Below are 20,522 nucleotides of genomic sequence, written 5' to 3' on the forward strand. Positions count from 1 at the left end.
AGGCCTGGCCAACCTGTGGCTCTCCAGATGTAGTGAAACTACACATCCCAGCATGCCCTGCCACAGTTTTAGCATTCCCTAATAGCAAAACTGTGGCAAGGCATGATGGGACTTGTAGTTTTACAACAGCTGGAGAGCCACAGGTTGGCCAGGCCTGACCTAGAGTTTGCCCATTCGGTGCTGCAGAGTCATCCGCGCTCTCCCGCCCGTTTGGGAGCTTTGGTATAATCCCCATGGTCCTTACGGAGTCCCAGCATCCACTTAGGACGTCAGAGAAAATAAGAATTTACTCACCGGTAAATCTATTTCTCGTAGTCCGTAGTGGATGCTGGGCGCCCATCCCAAGTGCGGATTGTCTGCAATACTTATATATAGTTATTGTTTAACTAAAGGGTTATTGTTGAGCCATCTGTTGAGGCTCAGTTGTTATCATACTGTTAACTGGGTATAGTATCACGAGTTATACGGTGTGATTGGTGTGGCTGGTATGAGTCTTACCCGGGATTCAAAATCCTTCCTTATTGTGTCAGCTCTTCCGGGCACAGTATCCTAACTGAAGTCTGGAGGAGGGTCATAGTGGGAGGAGCCAGTGCACACCAGTAGTCTAAAGCTTTCTTTTAGTTGTGCCCAGTCTCCTGCGGAGCCGCTATTCCCCATGGTCCTTACGGAGTCCCAGCATCCACTACGGACTACGAGAAATAGAATTACTGGTGAGTAAATTCTTATTTTACCTAATTTTAATATTTCTCTAGCATCCATAAAGGATACTGGGGAAACTAGTACGATGGGGTGTAGACGGGGTCCAAAGGAGCTAGTGCACTTTAAATTTCTTTAACTGGGTGTGCTGGCTCCTCCCCTCTATGCCCCCTCCCACAGGCAGTTTAGAAAAAATTGCCCTCAGGAGAGGATGCGCATCTTTGCAGCTCCAGAGAGTTTTCTTCAATTTCTTTTAAAACTTTTATTATTTTCGGTATGCTGTCTGGGCATGCTGTCTGTATGCTGTGGGAGTAAGGCGGGGGACGGTCACCGGCCTTACGAGGTGCAGAGCTGCTTTCTCGCTGCAGGACCACCTCCCTGAGGTGTCTGTTCAGCGGAGCACTGCGCCTTAGCTGTCACAGCACGCCGCACACCCCTAACGCTGCCTGAAGGTAACATCGGTGGGGAGTACAAACCGGGGGCCCCGCTAGGGGGTCCCCCAGTTCAAAGTGCAGCTGACCACGGGCGCGGCGTACGGAACCCTCCCTGGGGGGTCCCGCTAGGAACCCCGTGTGTAAACTGGCACAAAACTGTTTGACTAGCACTCGTGTGATGTGAGACTTTACCAGTATAAATATGTACAGCTCCGGCGCCATTGGAGAGGGCAGAGCTTCCTCAGAGTGGGACTTGGGGCGTTATTCACAGATCAGTGGGCTCTTCCTGGGCGGCTGCCCGTGGAGTCTCGGCCTTGCAACTATGCCGAGCTGCTACCTGGTCGGGGAATAACACTTTTGTGAAGTTCTACAAATTTGATACCCTGGCCAAAGAGGATACCCAGTTTGGCCGCCCGTTCTGGAAGCTTTGGGACATCCCCATCGTACTAGTTTCCTCAATAATCCCTTATGGATGCTAGCGAAAATGGGATTTTAAGACCTACCAGTAAATCCTTTTCTCGTAGTCCATAAGTGATATTGAGCGCCCGCTTCAGTGAGTGGACTTTTCTGCAGGTTCTTGTTCTGTAGTTACCTGTTCAGCTGTTGTGGTTACCAGCCGTTGTTGTATGTTAGTGGTGTGCTGGTGTCTAAATCTCACCACCTTTTCTGTTATCGTGTTCCTTCTCTCACATATGTCCTTTCTCCTTCGGGCACGTTTTTACCTATAACTGCCTGTGGGAGGTGGCATAGAGGGGAGGAGCCAGCACACCCAGTTGAAGACATTTCAAGTGTACTAGCTCCCTTGGACCCCATCTATACCCCATCGTACTAGTTTCCCCAATATCCCTTATGGACTACGCGAAAAGGAAATACTTGTAGGTATTAAAATCCCATTATTTTTGTTCCGTCTGAATTTCTCAAAAAGACATTTTTGTCCTTGGGGTGCCGTGAAAACAATTCTGATACTCTAGGGCGCTGTGATTCTAAAAAGTTTGGGAACCACTACGATTTGCATTGACTGCCTTGCATTGGCCTAGTTATACATAGTACAGGGTGTGCGGAAAGTTACTGTGCTCTTATGTATATTTATTAACACACGTTTCAATATATAATACATGATGTAAACACAAATGATAATTATAAACAATGTTGAAAATGACAACCGTTAGCATCAAGACAGGCTTGGATCCTTTTTATTTTGTTTCTAAACACTTCTACATACATAAGTGCACAGTGACTTTCCGAACAAAATATGAGGTCTTTTCATAAAGCAGTAAAACAGTGGAGAAGTTGCCAATGGCAACCAATCAGCTGCTCCGTATAATTTTATAATATGCAAATTAGAAATGTTACCTCAATGCTGATTGGTTGCCATGGGCAACTTCTCCACTGCTTCACTTCTCCACTGTTTGCACTGCTTTATAAAAAGTGCACAGTGACTTTCCGAACACCCTGCATAATACTGTAAATATAATGGAATATCATATCTTTACTATACAGTCTAAGCGTATTATAAGTGACAGAGTAGCGCCAGCAAAACATGGAAGCGCAAAGCTGCGTGTTAAGGAATTAAATAAAGATTTTGCAGCTTTGCTGCAGTGACTTTGTACATCTGTAATAATGACTGCTTTGTAATACGCTGCCAGATCATCACTCATATAAGATGCGTCCTTTAAAAGCAGTGAAAGCATCCTACATCAGCCTGCCCAGATGTTCCCATTAATACATGTGACTGTTAATAGATAGATGACAGCGCAGTGCGTTGGATTCATCCTGTTATCTGTTTCTGTTCTTCTCCTGTAAAAGTTGTCGCGCTCTCTCCTGTATGATCAAAACATATTGTCTGTCTTACAGAGGCGTAACTTTTTTTCTTCTGTACTTGTTTTATACAGAAACTGACGTTCCGGGGAAAATGCGTGGTGACGTGCCTGTACGGCAGTGTGGAAGTGCTCGGCTTAACCATCAACTCGAATGAAACCCCTTACGAGTTGTTCTCCCCCAAAACACATTCACCTTTGACAATTGTAGGACTGAAACAGAAAAAAAACTCTAAAACGCGCAAAGAGATCTGTTTGGAGGCCAGGTTGTTGCTGCGTGGATACCTCTCTCTGGGTAATAGATATTCACTGGATTATTTTGATGATTTACTATATTGGTTTCTTTCCTATGCCAGCATGTGTTATGAAGTAGCCAGGGGGACACTGTACCCTATCACAGGAGATAAGCAGGAGCCCATTGTGTAGTGGCTACATGGAGGCACACTTCCTGCCACTGTGTTTTAGAGTATACAAGTCTATCGTTTTCAGCCATGTAGTTATATCATCAGGAACAGTTATGTATTTCCATTGTCCTGAGATGCATCACTCTGCTCCCTGTGCTGGGCACCATCCTATCCCAGGGAAACAAGTATACCGCTGCCTGATTATATGAAGACATGGCTGCAAATATGAAGGAAGTTGGACAGATTAGGGACTATACCAATAAATGTTTCATCCTGGGGGGAACTATTTCAGAGTTCATTTCAGTCTCCCCTCCTATGCAGAGCATGGTACCTAGTAGCATTATGCCAACTGTCACCTCCCCCTTATTTGCATACTGGAGCCCTGAGCACTAGGTATGTGATGCCTGCAGGAATAGTGCAGACAGAGTAATAATAACAAAATAACTGTTTTGTTTAGTTTTTTCCTTTCCAAAACAAACATTTCTTAGTTCCTGTTTACATTGTCCCAAACCAGAGATGTGTGCCTATTTCAGTGTCCCTGATCCAAATCCCTCCTGCGTTTCAGATTGCAGACGGGCAGTAATGAAAATGTTTAAATCCTCATCCTCCATTTTATTGCTGGAGCGACTAGAAGATGCAACAAGCAGCTTCATCCTGAGCCATCCAGATTATGCCAAAATCTTCTGGACGGAACCGGTATGTGATGTCTTGAGACTGGGTTGAATGCAAATCATCCATAATTGCTTCTGTTTGCCTGCATGGTATATTTCTGCAAAGGCATCTTTGCCGCCTGCCAGTCCCTATCTACGTGGTTGATTTGCTGTCACCAGCCTATTCTTGGTGCAAATAATAATCCTGGAAAGATGCGTACTAATTTCTCTGACGTCCTAGTGGATGCTGGGGACTCCGAAAGGACCATGGGGAATAGCGGCTCCGCAGGAGACTGGGCACAAAAGTAAAAGCTTTAGTACTACCTGGTGTGCACTGGCTCCTCCCCCTATGACCCTCCTCCAAGCCTCAGTTAGATTTTTGTGCCCGAACGAGAAGGGTGCTCACTAGGTGGCTCTCCTGAGCTGCTTAGTAAAAAAGTTTAAGTATAGGTTTTTTATTTTCAGTGAATCCTGCTGGCAACAGGTTCACTGCACCGAGGGACTAAGGGGAGAAGAAGCGAACTCACCTGCGTGCAGAGTGGATTGGGCTTCTTAGGCTACTGGACATTAGCTCCAGAGGGACGATCACAGGCCCAGCCATGGATGGGTCCCAGAGCCGCGCCGCCGGCCCCCTTACAGAGCCAGAAGACTGAAGAGGTCCGGAAAATCGGCGGCAGAAGACGTCCTGTCTTCAATAAGGTAGCACACAGCACCGCAGCTGTGCGCCATTGCTCTCAGCACACTTCACACTCCGGTCACTGAGGGTGCAGGGCGCTGGGGGGGGGGGGCGCCCTGAGACGCAATAAAAACACCTTATATGGCAAAAAATACATCACATATAGCTCCTGGGCTATATGGATGCATTTAACCCCTGCCAATTTTTCCTTAAAAAAAGCGGGAGAAAGGCCGCCGAGAAGGGTGCAGAGCCTATCTCCTCAGCACACTGGCGCCATTTTTCCTCACAGCTCCGTTGGAGGGAAGTTCCCTGACTCTCCCCTGCAGTCCTGCACTACAGAAACAGGGTAAAACAAGAGAGGGGGGGCACTAATTTGGCAGATAAATCTATACAGCAGCTATATAAGGGAAAAACACTTATATAAGGTTATCCCTGTATATATATATATATATATATATATAGCGCTCTGGTGTGTGCTGGCAAACTCTCCCTCTGTCTCCCCAAAGGGCTAGTGGGGTCCTGTCCTCTATCAGAGCATTCCCTGTGTGTGTGCTGTGTGTCGGTACGTTGTGTCGACATGTATGAGGAGGAAAATGGTATGGAGGCGGAGCAATTGCCTGTAATAGTGATGTCACCCCCTAGGGAGTCGACACCTGACTGGATGGTCTTATGGAAGGAATTACGTGATAGTGTCAGCACTTTACAAAAGACTGTTGACGACATGAGACAGCCGGCAAATCAGTTATTACCTGTACAGGCGTCTCAAACACCGTCAGGGGCTCTAAAGCGCCCGTTACCTCAGATGGTCGACACAGACCCAGACACGGACACTGACTCCAGTGTCGACGGTGAGGAAACAAACGTATTTTCCAGTAGGGCCACACGTTACATGATCACGGCAATGAAGGAGGTTTTGAACATTTCTGATACTACAAGTACCACAAAAAAGGGTATTATGTGGGGTGTGAAAAAACTACCCGTAGTTTTTCCTGAATCAGATGAATTAAATGAGGTGTGTGATGAAGCGTGGGTTTCCCCCGATAAAAAACTGCTAATTTTTAAAAAATTATTGGCATTATACCCTTTCCCGCCAGAGGTTAGGGCGCGTTGGGAAACACCCCCTAGGGTAGATAAGGCGCTCACACGCTTATCAAAACAAGTGGCGTTACCGTCTCCTGATACGGCCGCCCTCAAGGAACCAGCTGATAGGAAGCTGGAAAATATCCTAAAAACTATATACACACATACTGGTATTATACTGCGACCAGCAATCGCCTCAGCCTGGATGTGCAGTGCTGGGGTGGCTTGGTCGGATTCCCTGACTGAAAATATTGATACCCTGGACAGGGACAGTATATTATTGACTATAGAGCATTTAAAGGATGCATTTCTATATATGCGAGATGCACAGAGGGATATTTGCACTCCGGCATTAAGAGTAAGTGCGCTGTCCATTTCTGCCAGAAGAGGGTTATGGACGCGACAGTGGTCAGGTGATGCGGATTCCAAACGGCATATGGAAGTATTGCCGTATTAAGGGGAGGAGTTATTTGGGGTCGGTCTATCGGACCTGGTGGCCACGGCAACGGCTGGGAAATCCACCTTTTTACCCCAGGTCACCTCTCAGCAGAAAAAGACACCGTCTTTTCAGGCTCAGTCCTTTCGTCCCCATAAGGGCAAGCGGGCAAAAGGCCACTCATATCTGCCCCGGGGCAGAGGAAGGGGAAAAAGACTGCAGCAGGCAGCCTCTTCCCAGGAACAGAAGCCCTCCCCCGCTTCTGCCAAGTCCTCAGCATGACGCTGGGGCCTTACAAGCGGACTCAGGCACGGTGGGGGCCCGTCTCAAGAATTTCAGCGCGCAGTGGGCTCACTCGCAAGTGGACCCCTGGATCCTGCAGGTAGTATCTCAGGGGTACAAATTGGAATTCGAGACGTCTCCCCCTCGCCGGTTCCTGAAGTCTGCTTTACCAACGTCTCCCTCCGACAGGGAGGCGGTATTGGAAGCCATTCACAAGCTGTTTTCCCAGCAGGTGATAATCAAGGTACCCCTCCTACAACAGGGAAAGGGGTATTATTCCACGCTGTTTGTGGTACCGAAGCCGGACGGCTCGGTGAGACCTATTTTAAATCTGAAATCCTTGAACACTTACATACAAAGGTTCAAATTCAAGATGGAGTCACTCAGAGCAGTGATAGCGAACCAGGAAGAAGGGGACTATATGGTGTCCCTGGACATCAAGGATGCTTACCTCCATGTCCCAATTTGCCCTTCTCACCAAGGGTACCTCAGGTTCGTGGTACAAAACTGTCACTATCAGTTTCAGACGCTGCCGTTTGGATTGTCCACGGCACCCCGGGTCTTTACCAAGGTAATGGCCGAAATGATGATTCTTCTTCGAAGAAAAGGCGTCTTAATTATCCCTTACTTGGACGATCTCCTGATAAGGGCAAGGTCCAGAGAACAGTTAGAGGTCGGAGTAGCACTATCTCAAGTAGTACTACGACAGCATGGGTGGATTCTAAATATTCCAAAATCGCAGCTGATTCCGACGACACGTCTGCTGTTCCTAGGGATGATTCTGGACACAGTCCAGAAAAAGGTGTTTCTCCCGGAGGAGAAAGCCAGGGAGTTATCCGACCTAGTCAGGAACCTCCTAAAACCAGGCCAAGTGTCAGTGCATCAATGCACAAGGGTCCTGGGAAAAATGGTGGCTTCTTACGAAGCGATTCCATTCGGCAGATTCCACGCAAGAACTTTTCAGTGGGATCTGCTGGACAAATGGTCCGGATCGCATCTTCAAATGCATCAGCGGATAACCCTGTCTCCAAGGACAAGGGTGTCTCTCCTGTGGTGGTTACAGAGTGCTCATCTTCTAGAGGGCCGCAGATTCGGCATTCAGGACTGGGTCCTGGTGACCACGGATGCCAGCCTGAGAGGCTGAGGAGCAGTCACACAGGGAAGAAATTTCCAGGGCTTGTGGTCAAGCATGGAAACGTCACTTCACATAAATATCCTGGAACTAAGGGCCATTTACAATGCCCTAAGTCATGCAAGGCCTCTGCTTCAGGGTCAGCCGGTGTTGATCCAGTCGGACAACATCACGGCAGTCGCCCACGTAAACAGACAGGGCGGCACAAGAAGCAGGAGGGCAATGACGGAAGTTGCAAGGATTCTTCGCTGGGCGGAAAATCATGTGATAGCACTGTCAGCAGTGTTCATTCCGGGAGTGGACAACTGGGAAGCAGACTTCCTCAGCAGACACGACCTCCACCCGGGGGAGTGGGGACTTCACCCAGAAGTCTTCCACATGATTGTGAACCGTTGGGAAAAACCAAAGGTGGACATGATGGCGTCCCGCCTCAACAAAAAACTGGACAGATATTGCGCCAGGTCAAGGGACCCTCAGGCAATAGCTGTGGACGCTCTGGTAACACCGTGGGTGTACCAGTCAGTGTATGTGTTCCCTCCTCTGCCTCTCATACCCAAGGTACTGAGAATCATAAGAAGGAGAGGAGTAAGGACTATACTCGTGGCTCCGGATTGGCCAAGAAGGACTTGGTACCCGGAACTTCAAGAGATGCTCACGGAAGACCCGTGGCCTCTACCTCTAAGAAAGGACCTGCTCCAGCAGGGACCCTGTCTGTTCCAAGACTTACCGCGGCTGCGTTTGACGGCATGGCGGTTGAACGCCGGATCCTGAAGGAAAAAGGCATTCCGGATGAAGTCATCCCTACCCTGATCAAAGCCAGGAAGGATGTAACTGTGCAACATTATCACCGTATTTGGCGTAAATATGTTGCGTGGTGTGAGGCCAGGAAGGCCCCTACAGAGGAATTTCAACTTGGTCGTTTCCTGCATTTCCTGCAAACAGGACTGTCTATGGGCTTAAAATTAGGGTCCATTAAGGTTCAAATTTCGGCCCTGTCGATATTCTTCCAAAAAGAACTAGCTTCAGTTCCTGAAGTTCAGACGTTTGTCAAGGGGGTACTGCATATACAGCCTCCTTTTGTGCCTCCAGTGGCACCTTGGGATCTCAATGTAGTTTTGGGGTTCCTAAAATCACATTGGTTTGAACCACTCACCACTGTGGACTTAAAATATCTCACATGGAAAGTGGTAATGCTGTTAGCCCTGGCTTCAGCCAGGCGTGTCTCAGAATTGGCGGCTTTATCCTATAAAAGCCCTTACCTAATTTTTCATACGGACAGGGCAGAATTGAGGACTCGTCCTCAATTTCTCCCTAAGGTGGTTTCAGCGTTTCACTTAAACCAGCCTATTGTGGTACCTGCGGCTACTAGGGACTTGGAGGATTCCAAGTTGCTGGACGTAGTCAGGGCCCTGAAAATATGTTTCCAGGACGGCTGGAGTCAGAAAATCTGACTCGCTGTTTATCCTGTATGCACCCAACAAGCTGGGTGCTCCTGCTTCTAAGCAGACTATTGCTCGTTGGATTTGTAGTACAATTCAGCTTGCACATTCTGTGGCAGGCCTGCCACAGCCAAAATCTGTAAAAGCCCATTCCACACGGAAAGTGGGCTCATCTTGGGCGGCTGCCCGAGGGGTCTCGGCTTTACAACTTTGCCGAGCAGCTACTTGGTCAGGGGCAAACACGTTTGCTAAATTCTACAAATTTGATACCCTGGCTGAGGAGGACCTGGAGTTCTCTCATTCGGTGCTGCAGAGTCATCCGCACTCTCCCGCCCGTTTGGGAGCTTTGGTATAATCCCCATGGTCCTTTCGGAGTCCCCAGCATCCACTAGGACGTCAGAGAAAATAAGAATTTACTTACCGATAATTCTATTTCTCATAGTCCGTAGTGGATGCTGGGCGCCCATCCCAAGTGCGGATTGTCTGCAATACTTGTACATAGTTATTGTTACAAAAATCGGGTTATTATTGTTGTGAGCAATCTTTTCAGAGGCTCCTCTGTTATCATGCTGTTAACTGGGTTCAGATCACAAGTTGTACGGTGTGATTGGTGTAGCTGGTATGAGTCTTACCCGGGATTCAAAATCCTTCCTTATTGTGTACGCTCGTCCGGGCACAGTATCCTAACTGAGGCTTGGAGGAGGGTCATAGGGGGAGGAGCCAGTGCACACCAGGTAGTCCTAAAGCTTTTACTTTTGTGCCCAGTCTCCTGCGGAGCCGCTATTCCCCATGGCCCTTTCGGAGTCCCCAGCATCCACTACGGACTATGAGAAATAGAATTATCGGTAAGTAAATTCTTATTTTATGTTACGCCTCCAACAACCTATTCCTACAAGAGAGATCTCCATTATTACCCATTTACCCGTCTTCAGTCGCAAGCTGAGATGTTGGTAAAATTCTTCTGACTCTGCAGTGCCTGTACTTGTGGACCTTGGTTTCCGGAGCTTGTGCAGTGATTAAACACCCCAGATGTGTTCTGCACGGCGTACAGTTGACTCCGCATTAGGCCCTATGTGGATTGAGGTCGAAGATTCTTTTGGAAATAACAGTACCCTTTATAACACTCCCCCCCCCCCCCCCCCCCCCCCTCCTTCCCCTCTGTAAGACGGTGTCTTGATTTTTCCAACCTGTGTGCAGACTACAAAGCAGAGCATGTTTTTTGGTCATCTAGATTAGTGCTTCTCAAACTCTCCTCAAGACACAGTAACAGCCCGGGTCTTAAGGATATCCATGTCCGAGCACAGATAACTTAATAACTCAATCACTTTAATTTACTGGTATGTGCTCAAGCATGGACAGCCTTAAAACCTGGACTGTCTTGAAGACTAAATTTGGTAAGCGCTGCCATAGTGGATACCTGACAACATTCTCAAGTTAGGCCAAGTCCTGATGATCAGTGCCATCACTGGGGAATAAAGCCGTGATCTAGAGGACTACAATGATGCACTAAATGATCGTTCTATCAGATATCCGTTTCTCTCTCTGGCGAGGTCTTGTATGTAGGTAATAATGTGGTCAGTATTGCATGACTGCATTTTCTCTGCCTGTTCTGCTTAGAGCTGGGTACACTCTGGAGCGATGTAGGCCCAATATTCCGTTTCGTAACACCATGTTGCCTACTTCGCTCAGTATGTATGCATGATTGCGCGCTCCCGCTGGTCACTAGTGACTGTTGCTGGTCGTCCGTTCTGCACATCAAACCTAGCGATATTGCTAGCGATTTTGTGCCTATCGTGTAGTGTTTACAGCAAACCTGACCGCAAACGATATGTCGGACTGACTCGCTAGAACGGAGTGGCATGAAGGTTGTCCTAGAGTGTGCAGGAGCAACAATAAATCGTTAGTGACCAAGCGATGCAATAAATCGTTCAGACGTTGGCAAGCTTGCAGTGTGTGTACGCTCAATATCGCTTGTACTGGGCTCAAGGGAAATCGTCAGTAAAGTCTGAATGATTAGTGGTCGCTCCAGTGTGTACCCAGCTTTAGTCTCTCCGTTTCTGTATCTCTCTCTGCGGTCATTTCTTTCCAGACTTTCATTGCCCCACAGCTGTGGTAGTGTACAGTGATTATAGCACATGAATAAGATAGACCGGAAATTGATTTGAGAAGGAATAATAGGGTGTTGCTGTTAGTGTTAGTTCACCTTTCGTGTTCTATATTCATCTGCTGATATTAGAAATAGGATTGGTGTACCTTTACTTTCTCGATCCCGTGGTATGTTGAATTTGGATTATCGCTGCTCTCTCTGTTATCTGCTGTTACACCGCACACCTTCAGACATACACAACCGTCACTCAAAGCAGCTGCAGCGGTTCTACTTTACTCTCTCACCTTTTGAAGGCCGGATACCTTTTTTTTTTTTTTTGAAAAAGCATTCTTTATTGGCATAAAGATACCTAGACATTACATACAAGTGTACTGGCAGGGTACCGTCATAGCTTCTCCCTCCCCACACACAGTGGCAGGATGACCCCAGTGGGGCAGCTCAGGACATCCGCTTTCTCTGTGTGGTATGCCGCTTATACCCCTTTCACACAGCCCAAAATTTCCCGGGTTAAAACACATAAACGCGCATCAACCCGGGAAATTTCTCGGTGTGAAAGGGTACAGGGACAAAAACCCGGGATTTCTGTCCCTGCATTTCAACCCTGCAATCGACCAGGGTTGGTCCCGGGATGATCCCTGGACCCTGGACAGTGTGAATGGTGCAGGGACATGTCCCACCTTCCCGGGTTGCCTATACTGATGCTGATTGGCTCTTCAGGGCACTTCCTGGTCTTGTGTTTTTTCTGAGACGCCCATTTTCAGAAAATGCAGGGCCATCCCGGGTTCAGTATGAAAGGTGCAGATCCGGGATGTCTCGGCTCCAAATGCTGGTATGAAAGGTGCGAACCCGGGAATGTCCCTGCATGAGCCCGTGGCAGAATTCCCGGGTTTTGTCCCTGCATTTCTGGTGTGAAAGGGGTATACGTGAGAGCGCTGAGATGTCGCTGTGATTGGATGATGCGTCTCATATCACAGGAATAACCAAGTGTAAAACCTTCTGTTCATTTCTACAGAAAAGAAAACGTTCCTCTAAGATGGAAGATGCAGTCTTACACTCTATTGGTATTCAGAGCTGTAACCCAGAGGCTGGTGTCAGCATGTCGCAGGACGCGGTCTCCGCAGCACAGCAGCTAGTTCATGCTTGCCTTGGTACGTATGAAGAGGCTTTCTTAAACTATATGTAAAAATATATCCATTTTCTCTGACGTCCTAGTGGATGCTGGGAACTCCGTAAGGACCATGGGGAATAGCGGCTCCGCAGGAGACTGGGCACAAAAGTAAAGCTTTAGGACTACCTGGTGTGCACTGGCTCCTCCCCCTATGACCCTCCTCCAAGCCTCAGTTAGATTTTTGTGCCCGGCCGAGAAGGGTGTACACTAGGGGCTCTCCTGAGCTTCTTAGTGAAAGTTTAGTTTTAGGTTTTCTATTTTCAGTGAGACCTGCTGGCAACAGGCTCACTGCATCGAGGGACTAAGGGGAGAAGAAGCGAACCTGCCTGCTTGCAGCCAGCTTGGGCTTCTAAGGCTACTGGACACCATTAGCTCCAGAGGGACCGAACACAGGCCCAGCCTCGGAGCTCGGTCCCAGAGCCGCGCCGCCGGCCCCCTTACAGAGCCAGAAGCAAGAAGAGGTCCGGAAAAATCGGCGGCAGAAGACATCAGTCTTCAACAAGGTAGCGCACAGCACTGCAGCTGTGCGCCATTGTTACTCAGGCACACTTCACACTTCGGTCACTGAGGGTGCAGGGCGCTAGGGGGGGCGCCCTGAGCAGCAATGTAAACACCTTGGCTGGCATAAATACACCACATATAACCCCCAGGGCTATATGGATGTATTTTAACCCCTGCCAGAACTCACCAAAAAGCGGGAGAAAAGGCCGCCGAGAAGGGGGCGGAGCCTATCTCCTCAGCACACGGGCGCCATTTTCCATCACAGCTCCGCTGGAAGGACGTCTCCCTGACTCTCCCCTGCAGTCCTGCACTACAGAAAAGGGTAAAAAAGAGAGGGGGCACTAATTTGGCGCAGTTTTGATACTAACAGCAGCTATAAAGGGAAAAGCACATTTTATAGTGGTATTCCTGTCTATATATAGCGCTCTGGTGTGTGCTGGCATACTCTCCCTCTGTCTCCCCAAAGGGCTAGTGGGGTCCTGTCCTCTATCAGAGCATTCCCTGTGTGTGTGCGGTGTGTCGGTACGATTGTGTCGACATGTTTGAGGAGGAAAATGAGATGGAGGCGGAGCAATTGCCTATTATAGAGTTGTCACCCCCTAGGGAGTCGACACCTGAGTGGATGAGCTTATGGAAGGAATTGCGTGACAGTGTCAGCTCTTTACGACAGACAGTTGACGACATGAGACAGCCGGCTACTCAGCTTGTGCCTGTCCAGGGGTCTCAAACGCCATCAGGGGCTTTAAAACGCCCGTTACCTCAAATGGCAGACACAGACACGGATACTGACTCCAGTGTCGATGATGAGGAGACAAACGTGACTTCCAGTAAGGCCACACGTTACATGATTGAAGCAATGAAAAATGTATTGCATATCTCTGATAATACAAGTACCACTAAAAAGGGTATTATGTTTGGTGAGAAAAAACTGCCTGTAGTTTTTCCTGTATCCGAGGAATTAAATGAAGTGTGTGATGAGGCGTGGGTTTCCCCCGATAAAAAACTGATAATTCCTAAAAGGTTATTGGCATCGTACCCTTTCCCGCCAGAGGATAGGGCACGTTGGGAAACACCCCCTAGGGTGGAACATGCGCTCACACGCTTGTCTAAACAGGTAGCACTACCCTCTCCTGATACGGCCGCCCTAAAGGAACCTGCCGATAGAAAGCTGGAGAATATCCTGAAATGTATATACACTCACACGGGTGTTATACTGCGACCAGCAATCGCCTCAGCCTGGATGTGCAGTGCGGGCCTGGCGTGGACGGATTCCCTGACTGAAAATATTTGATACCCTAGATAGGGACAGTATATTACTGACGATAGAGCATTTGAAGGATGCATTTCTATATATGCGTGATGCACAGAGGGATATTTGCCGACTGGCATCAAGAGTTAGCGCGCTGTCCATTTCTGCAAGAAGAGGTTTATGGACGCGGCAGTGGTCAGGTGATGCGGATTCTAAAAGGCACATGGAAGTATTGCCTTATAAGGGGGAGGAGTTATTTGGGGTAGGTCTATCAGACCTGGTAGCCACGGCAACTGCTGGAAAATTCACATTTTTACCCCAGGTAGCTTCTCAACCTAAGAAGACGCCGTATTATCAGGCGCAGTCCTTTCGGCCCCATAAGGGCAAGCGGGCAAAAGGCGCCTCATTTCTGCCCCGTGGCAGAGGGAGAGGGAAAAGGCTGCAACAAACAGCCAGTTCCCAGGCGCAAAAGCCCTCTCCCGCCTCCGCAAAGTCCTCAGCATGACGCTGGGGCTTTACAAGCGGACTCAGGCACGGTGGGGGCCCGTCTCAAGAAGTTCAGTGCGCAGTGGGCCCACTCGCAAGTGGACCCCCTGGATCCTTCAGGTGGTATCTCAGGGGTACAAATTGGAATTCGAGACGTCTCCCCCTCGCCGTTTTCTAAAGTCTGCTTTACCGACGTCTCCCTCAGACAGGGAGGCAGTATTGGAAGCCATTCACAAGCTGTATTCCCAGCAGGTGATAATCAAGGTACCCCTCCTACAACAGGGAAAGGGGTACTATTCCACACTATTTGTGGTACCGAAGCCGGACGGCTCGGTGAGACCAATTTTAAACCTAAAATCCTTGAACACTTACATACAAAGGTTCAAATTCAAGATGGAGTCACTCAGAGCAGTGATTGCAAACCTGGAAGAAGGGGACTATATGGTGTCTCTGGACATCAAAGATGCTTACCTACATGTCCCAATTTACCCTTCTCACCAAGGGTACCTCAGGTTTGTGGTACAGAACTGTCACTCAGTTTCAGACGCTGCCGTTTGGATTGTCCACGGCACCCCGGGTCTTTACCAAGGTAATGGCTGAAATGATGATACTCCTTCGAAGGAAGGAAGTTTTAGTTATCCCTTACTTGGACGATCTCCTGATAAGGGCAAGATCCAGGGAACAGTTGGAAGTCGGGGTAGCACTATCTCAGATAGTGCTACGCCAGCACGGTTGGATTCTCAATATTCCAAAATCACAGCTGATCCCGACGACACGACTTCTATTCCTAGGGATGATCCTGGACACAGTCCAGAAAAAGGTGTTTCTCCCGGAGGAGAAAGCCAGGGAGTTATCCGAACTAGTCAGAAATCTCCTAAAACCAGGCCAAGTCTCAGTGCATCAATGCACAAGGGTCCTGGGAAAGATGGTGGCTTCTTACGAAGCAATCCCATTCGGCAGATTCCACGCAAGAACCTTCCAGTGGGATCTGCTAGACAAATGGTCCGGGTTGCATCTTCAGATGCATCAGCGGATACTCTTGTCACCAAGGACAAGGGTGTCTCTCCTGTGGTGGTTGCAGAGTGCTCATCTTCTAGAGGGCCGCAGATTCGGCATTCAGGACTGGGTCCTGGTGACCACGGATGCCAGCCTGAGAGGCTGGGGAGCAGTCACACAGGGAAGGAATTTCCAGGGCTTGTGGTCAAGCCTGGAGACATCACTTCACATAAATATCCTGGAGCTAAGGGCCATCTACAATGCTCTAAGCCTAGCAAGACCTCTGCTTCAAGGTCAGCCAGTGCTGATCCAGTCAGACAACATCACGGCAGTCGCCCACGTAAACAGACAGGGCGGCACAAGAAGCAGGAGGGCAATGGCAGAAGTTGCAAGGATTCTTCGCTGGGCGGAAAATCATGTGATAGCACTGTCAGCAGTGTTCATTCCGGGAGTGGACAACTGGGAAGCAGACTTCCTCAGCAGACACGACCTCCACCCGGGAGAGTGGGGACTTCACCCAGAAGTCTTCCACATGATTGTGAACCGTTGGGGAAAACCAAAGGTGGACATGATGGCGTCCCGCCTCAACAAAAAACTAGACGGGTATTGCGCCAGGTCAAGGGACCCTCAGGCAATAGCTGTGGACGCTCTGGTAACACCGTGGGTGTACCAGTCAGTGTATGTGTTCCCTCCTCTGCCTCTCATACCCAAGGTACTGAGAATCATAAGAAGGAGAGGAGTAAGGACTATACTCGTGGCTCCGGATTGGCCAAGAAGGACTTGGTACCCGGAACTTCAAGAGATGCTCACAGAGGACCCGTGGCCTCTACCTCTAAGAAGGGACCTGCTCCAGCAGGGACCCTGTCTGTTCCAGGACTTACCGCGGCTGCGTTTGACGGCATGGCGGTTGAACGCCGGATCCTGAAGGAAAAAGGCATTCCGGAGGAAGTCATCCCTACCCTGATCAAAGCCAGGAAGGATGTAACCGTACAGCATTATCACCGTATTTGGCGTAAATATGTTGCGTGGTGCGAGGCCAGGAAGGCCCCTACAGAGGAATTTCAACTGGGTCGTTTCCTGCATTTCCTGCAAACAGGACTGTCTATGGGCCTAAAATTAGGGTCCATTAAGGTTCAAATTTCGGCCCTGTCGATTTTCTTCCAGAAAGAACTGGCTTCAGTTCCTGAAGTTCAGACGTTTGTCAAGGGGGTACTGCATATACAGCCTCCTTTTGTGCCTCCAGTGGCACCTTGGGATCTCAATGTAGTTTTGGGGTTCCTAAAATCACATTGGTTTGAACCACTCACCACTGTGGACTTAAAATATCTCACATGGAAAGTGGTAATGCTGTTGGCCCTGGCTTCAGCCAGGCGTGTCTCAGAATTGGCGGCTTTATCCTATAAAAGCCCTTACCTAATTTTTCATACGGACAGGGCAGAATTGAGGACTCGTCCTCAATTTCTCCCTAAGGTGGTTTCAGCGTTTCACTTGAACCAGCCTATTGTGGTACCTGCGGCTACTAGGGACTTGGAGGACTCCAAGTTGCTGGACGTAGTCAGGGCCCTGAAAATATATGTTTCCAGGACGGCTGGAGTCAGAAAATCTGACTCGCTGTTTATCCTGTATGCACCCAACAAGCTGGGTGCTCCTGCTTCTAAGCAGACTATTGCTCGTTGGATTTGTAGTACAATTCAGCTTGCACATTCTGTGGCAGGCCTGCCACAGCCAAAATCTGTAAAAGCCCATTCCACAAGGAAGGTGGGCTCATCTTGGGCGGCTGCCCGAGGGGTCTCGGCTTTACAACTTTGCCGAGCAGCGACTTGGTCAGGGGCAAACACGTTTGCTTAATTCTACAAATTTGATACCCTGGCTGAGGAGGACCTGGAGTTCTCTCATTCGGTGCTGCAGAGTCATCCGCACTCTCCCGCCCGTTTGGGAGCTTTGGTATAATCCCCATGGTCCTTACGGAGTTCTCAGCATCCACTAGGACGTCAGAGAAAATAAGAATTTACTTACCGATAATTCTATTTCTCGTAGTCCGTAGTGGATGCTGGGCGCCCATCCCAAGTGCGGATTGTCTGCAATACTTGTACATAGTTATTGTTACAAAAATCGGGTTATTATTGTTGTGAGCCATCTTTTCAGAGGCTCCTCTGTTATCATGCTGTTAACTGGGTTCAGATCACAGGTTGTACGGTGTGATTGGTGTGGCTGGTATGAGTCTTACCCGGGATTCAAAATCCTTCCTTATTGTGTACGCTCGTCCGGGCACAGTATCCTAACTGAGGCTTGGAGGAGGGTCATAGAGGGAGGAGCCAGTGCACACCAGGTAGTCCTAAAGCTTTACTTTTGTGCCCAGTCTCCTGCGGAGCCGCTATTCCCCATGGTCCTTACGGAGTTCCCAGCATCCACTACGGACTACGAGAAATAGAATTATCGGTAAGTAAATTCTTATTTTTTTAACAAAGTTTCTGCTACTTACTGCCCAGCAGATTTACATGCGGGGTTGGTTTAATTAGCCCCATGGGGCTGCAAATAAAAATCTGAGTCCGGAGCCATCGTAAGTCGCACTTACTCTCATGGACCTGTCCAGAGTCTTTCTTTCATACAAACAAGGTCTTATCTAGGGCTCCTATACATTGATGAGAAATTGCCATACAGCCTAATCATGGTGAGGAAAGTACCAGGTTGTTGAGGTCAAGGCTAGAGATGGATATCTGAAGCACGACATCGAGTGGCTGCCAGGTTTCCAACATCAAACAAGCGATGTGATGGTTATTAGCCATCACAATGAAAACCATTATATGCTATAACCATCGATTATTACACTGGGCGGATTTGTAGAAGCAGCCAGAGCTTCGCACATTGTGTGAGCTTCTAGGTGTCCACAACTGAAAAAAAAAGGCAGCCATAGGAAAGATGCATTCGATGGCTGGCAACCATCGACAACCTGCAATTTGAAAGTAAGTGTACTTGTATTGGGTTGGGAAAATCAATATGATTGTTAACCATTGTTCTCCGATGTCCATCCCCAGTCAAGCAATGGTGGTGGTACAGTCATCTTGTGATTGCAGCACCATTTTCTTCTGAAACAACTAACTTGGGCCTTCCCCTGGTCTGTTGTGCAGCTGCAGAAGAATATACTCGTCACTTAGAGATATGTACTCTGAGCCTGATTCAGCAGTAGATAGATTTGCAAAGCCACACACAAGCGGCTTTACAAATCCGTCCACTGAAAACGCAGAAGGAGATGTCCGACATCCCCATGCTGCACCCAAGGTCGCAGCCTGGGATAAACGCGATGATTCCAGTAGATGGCCAGCTGAGTGAACCTCTGATTACTCGGGCTGGCTGTCGCAGGGCGCCTTGTGAGGCCGGGAAGTATGCATCCAGGGACACACACCCTGGCCTTGCCTCCTTCCCCCCCCCCACCCCGTCCCTGTCAATCAGGCAGAGGCAGAAGGAGGGCGGCGTACAATCACTAAGCACATGCGCAGAACAAGTCCTGTGTCTGCGCACATTCCTGCTTATTGGGAATGTGCGTGGACATTAGAAACGGCTTCCTGTGCTGAATCAGGCCCTCTGTTTTCTCTCTGAGCCTCAGTCACTCTGCAGTTTGTGTACATACTTGGAGAGAAACGCACTGAGGGAACAAATCACTGCAGCTCCCCTGCATGCAGAGAACATGTCATTTACACCCTTGCACCGCAGCGTGGTTTGCGTCAGTTAGCTGGATTTGCTCCACTCCGAGGGCCTGCATCTTGGCAAAATCATGGAGCAGATGTAAGATGTGCAGAGAAATGTAGATGTGAGAGACGCGTGTCCAAACTCAAATCTAAATTGCAGTGTAAAGATAAAGCTGTCCAGTATTTGTGGGCTGCATTTTAAAGTTACCAGTATTTACCCTGCATGCAAAATAAAAAATGTATCAGTACCCCTTACATTGCAGCTTGATTAATCCAGGTGCACAGCTGCTTATTCTATTCTCCCACTTTAGAATCAGGCCCTTATTGAGGGCCACTTGTATCCAGCTTGTCTTACCCATTGCTTTTGGCGCATTGTCTTCCTACATTAAACCTGAACTTTAATTTTGAGTTTTCCCAACATCTGGCACTAATCCTGTAATTAGGCACTGGGTGATTATCCCCGTCTAATAGGATAATCCGCTATTTTGGTATTATTGATGTATCCCTTCACTCCCAATGCCTAATTCAGTTCCATCTGTATAAAATTTGTCCATCTGAAATCTGTTTTAAAACATCTGACGAGCCAAGCAGTTAGTGGGATGCAGCTCGCGCGCTTGGCACGTTCCGGGAACCCCTCAGTGATGCCTGGCTCTGGGCAGCAGCCCCACAAAACATTTCACAGAGGCCACACTATTAGGGTGTCGTCATACCGGATAGTTTTATAGGAACGACTTTCATTGGCTTACGCAAAAATGATTTGTAGGAATATAATGAGGGGAGAATTTAAAGCAGAGAAATATTTGAGTAATAGTGTTATTACTGAGCTGGATACACAAATATAGCAAGGAACACGAAGACAGAATGGTGCCATTAGATAAATTTGGTTCTTGGTTGCAGTGGTAATAAACCATTCATTTGGATCACACCAAGAAGTGTAAAAAAGATAAAATGAGCTCTGCCAGTGTTTTGCATTATGTTTTCTCATTTCCCACCTGTCTGAGCTCTGTAATGCAACTCCCCTGGTTCCATTGAACCCTTATCCACTTCCTCTCGCACCTGCATTTAGGGATACAGCATGTTCCATTCACTGACATTTATGACCCCACATTGGTCTGTGGAATGTCCTTCCACGGCAATGTCAAACTCTATTGGGTTTGACCGTTATCAGTGGGTAATGGGCTCAGAGCAGTTTTTGTTTTGTTTTTTTAAAATCTCATTTTATACCACAACAATTAGCAAAATACAAAGTTGTGTTACCTGGACTTTCGTTTTGCAACTGTGTA

The 20,522-nt window shown here is 48.3% G+C and overlaps 1 protein-coding gene across 1 annotated transcript in view; it reads left to right on the forward strand.

Annotated features, from left to right (window-relative positions):
- Nucleotides 1-20,522, forward strand: part of NOL9 (nucleolar protein 9) — a 76,921-nt gene that overhangs the window by 7,392 nt on the left and 49,007 nt on the right. The window contains exons 2-4 of the mRNA XM_063943406.1: nt 3,023-3,242; nt 3,917-4,047; nt 12,166-12,301. Of these exons, the coding sequence (XP_063799476.1) occupies nt 3,023-3,242; nt 3,917-4,047; nt 12,166-12,301 (487 nt within the window). The remainder of the gene's footprint in view (nt 1-3,022; nt 3,243-3,916; nt 4,048-12,165; nt 12,302-20,522) is intronic.

The sequence above is a fragment of the Pseudophryne corroboree genome, chromosome 10 (genome assembly GCF_028390025.1).
Source record: "Pseudophryne corroboree isolate aPseCor3 chromosome 10, aPseCor3.hap2, whole genome shotgun sequence".
NCBI lineage: Eukaryota > Metazoa > Chordata > Amphibia > Anura > Myobatrachidae > Pseudophryne > Pseudophryne corroboree.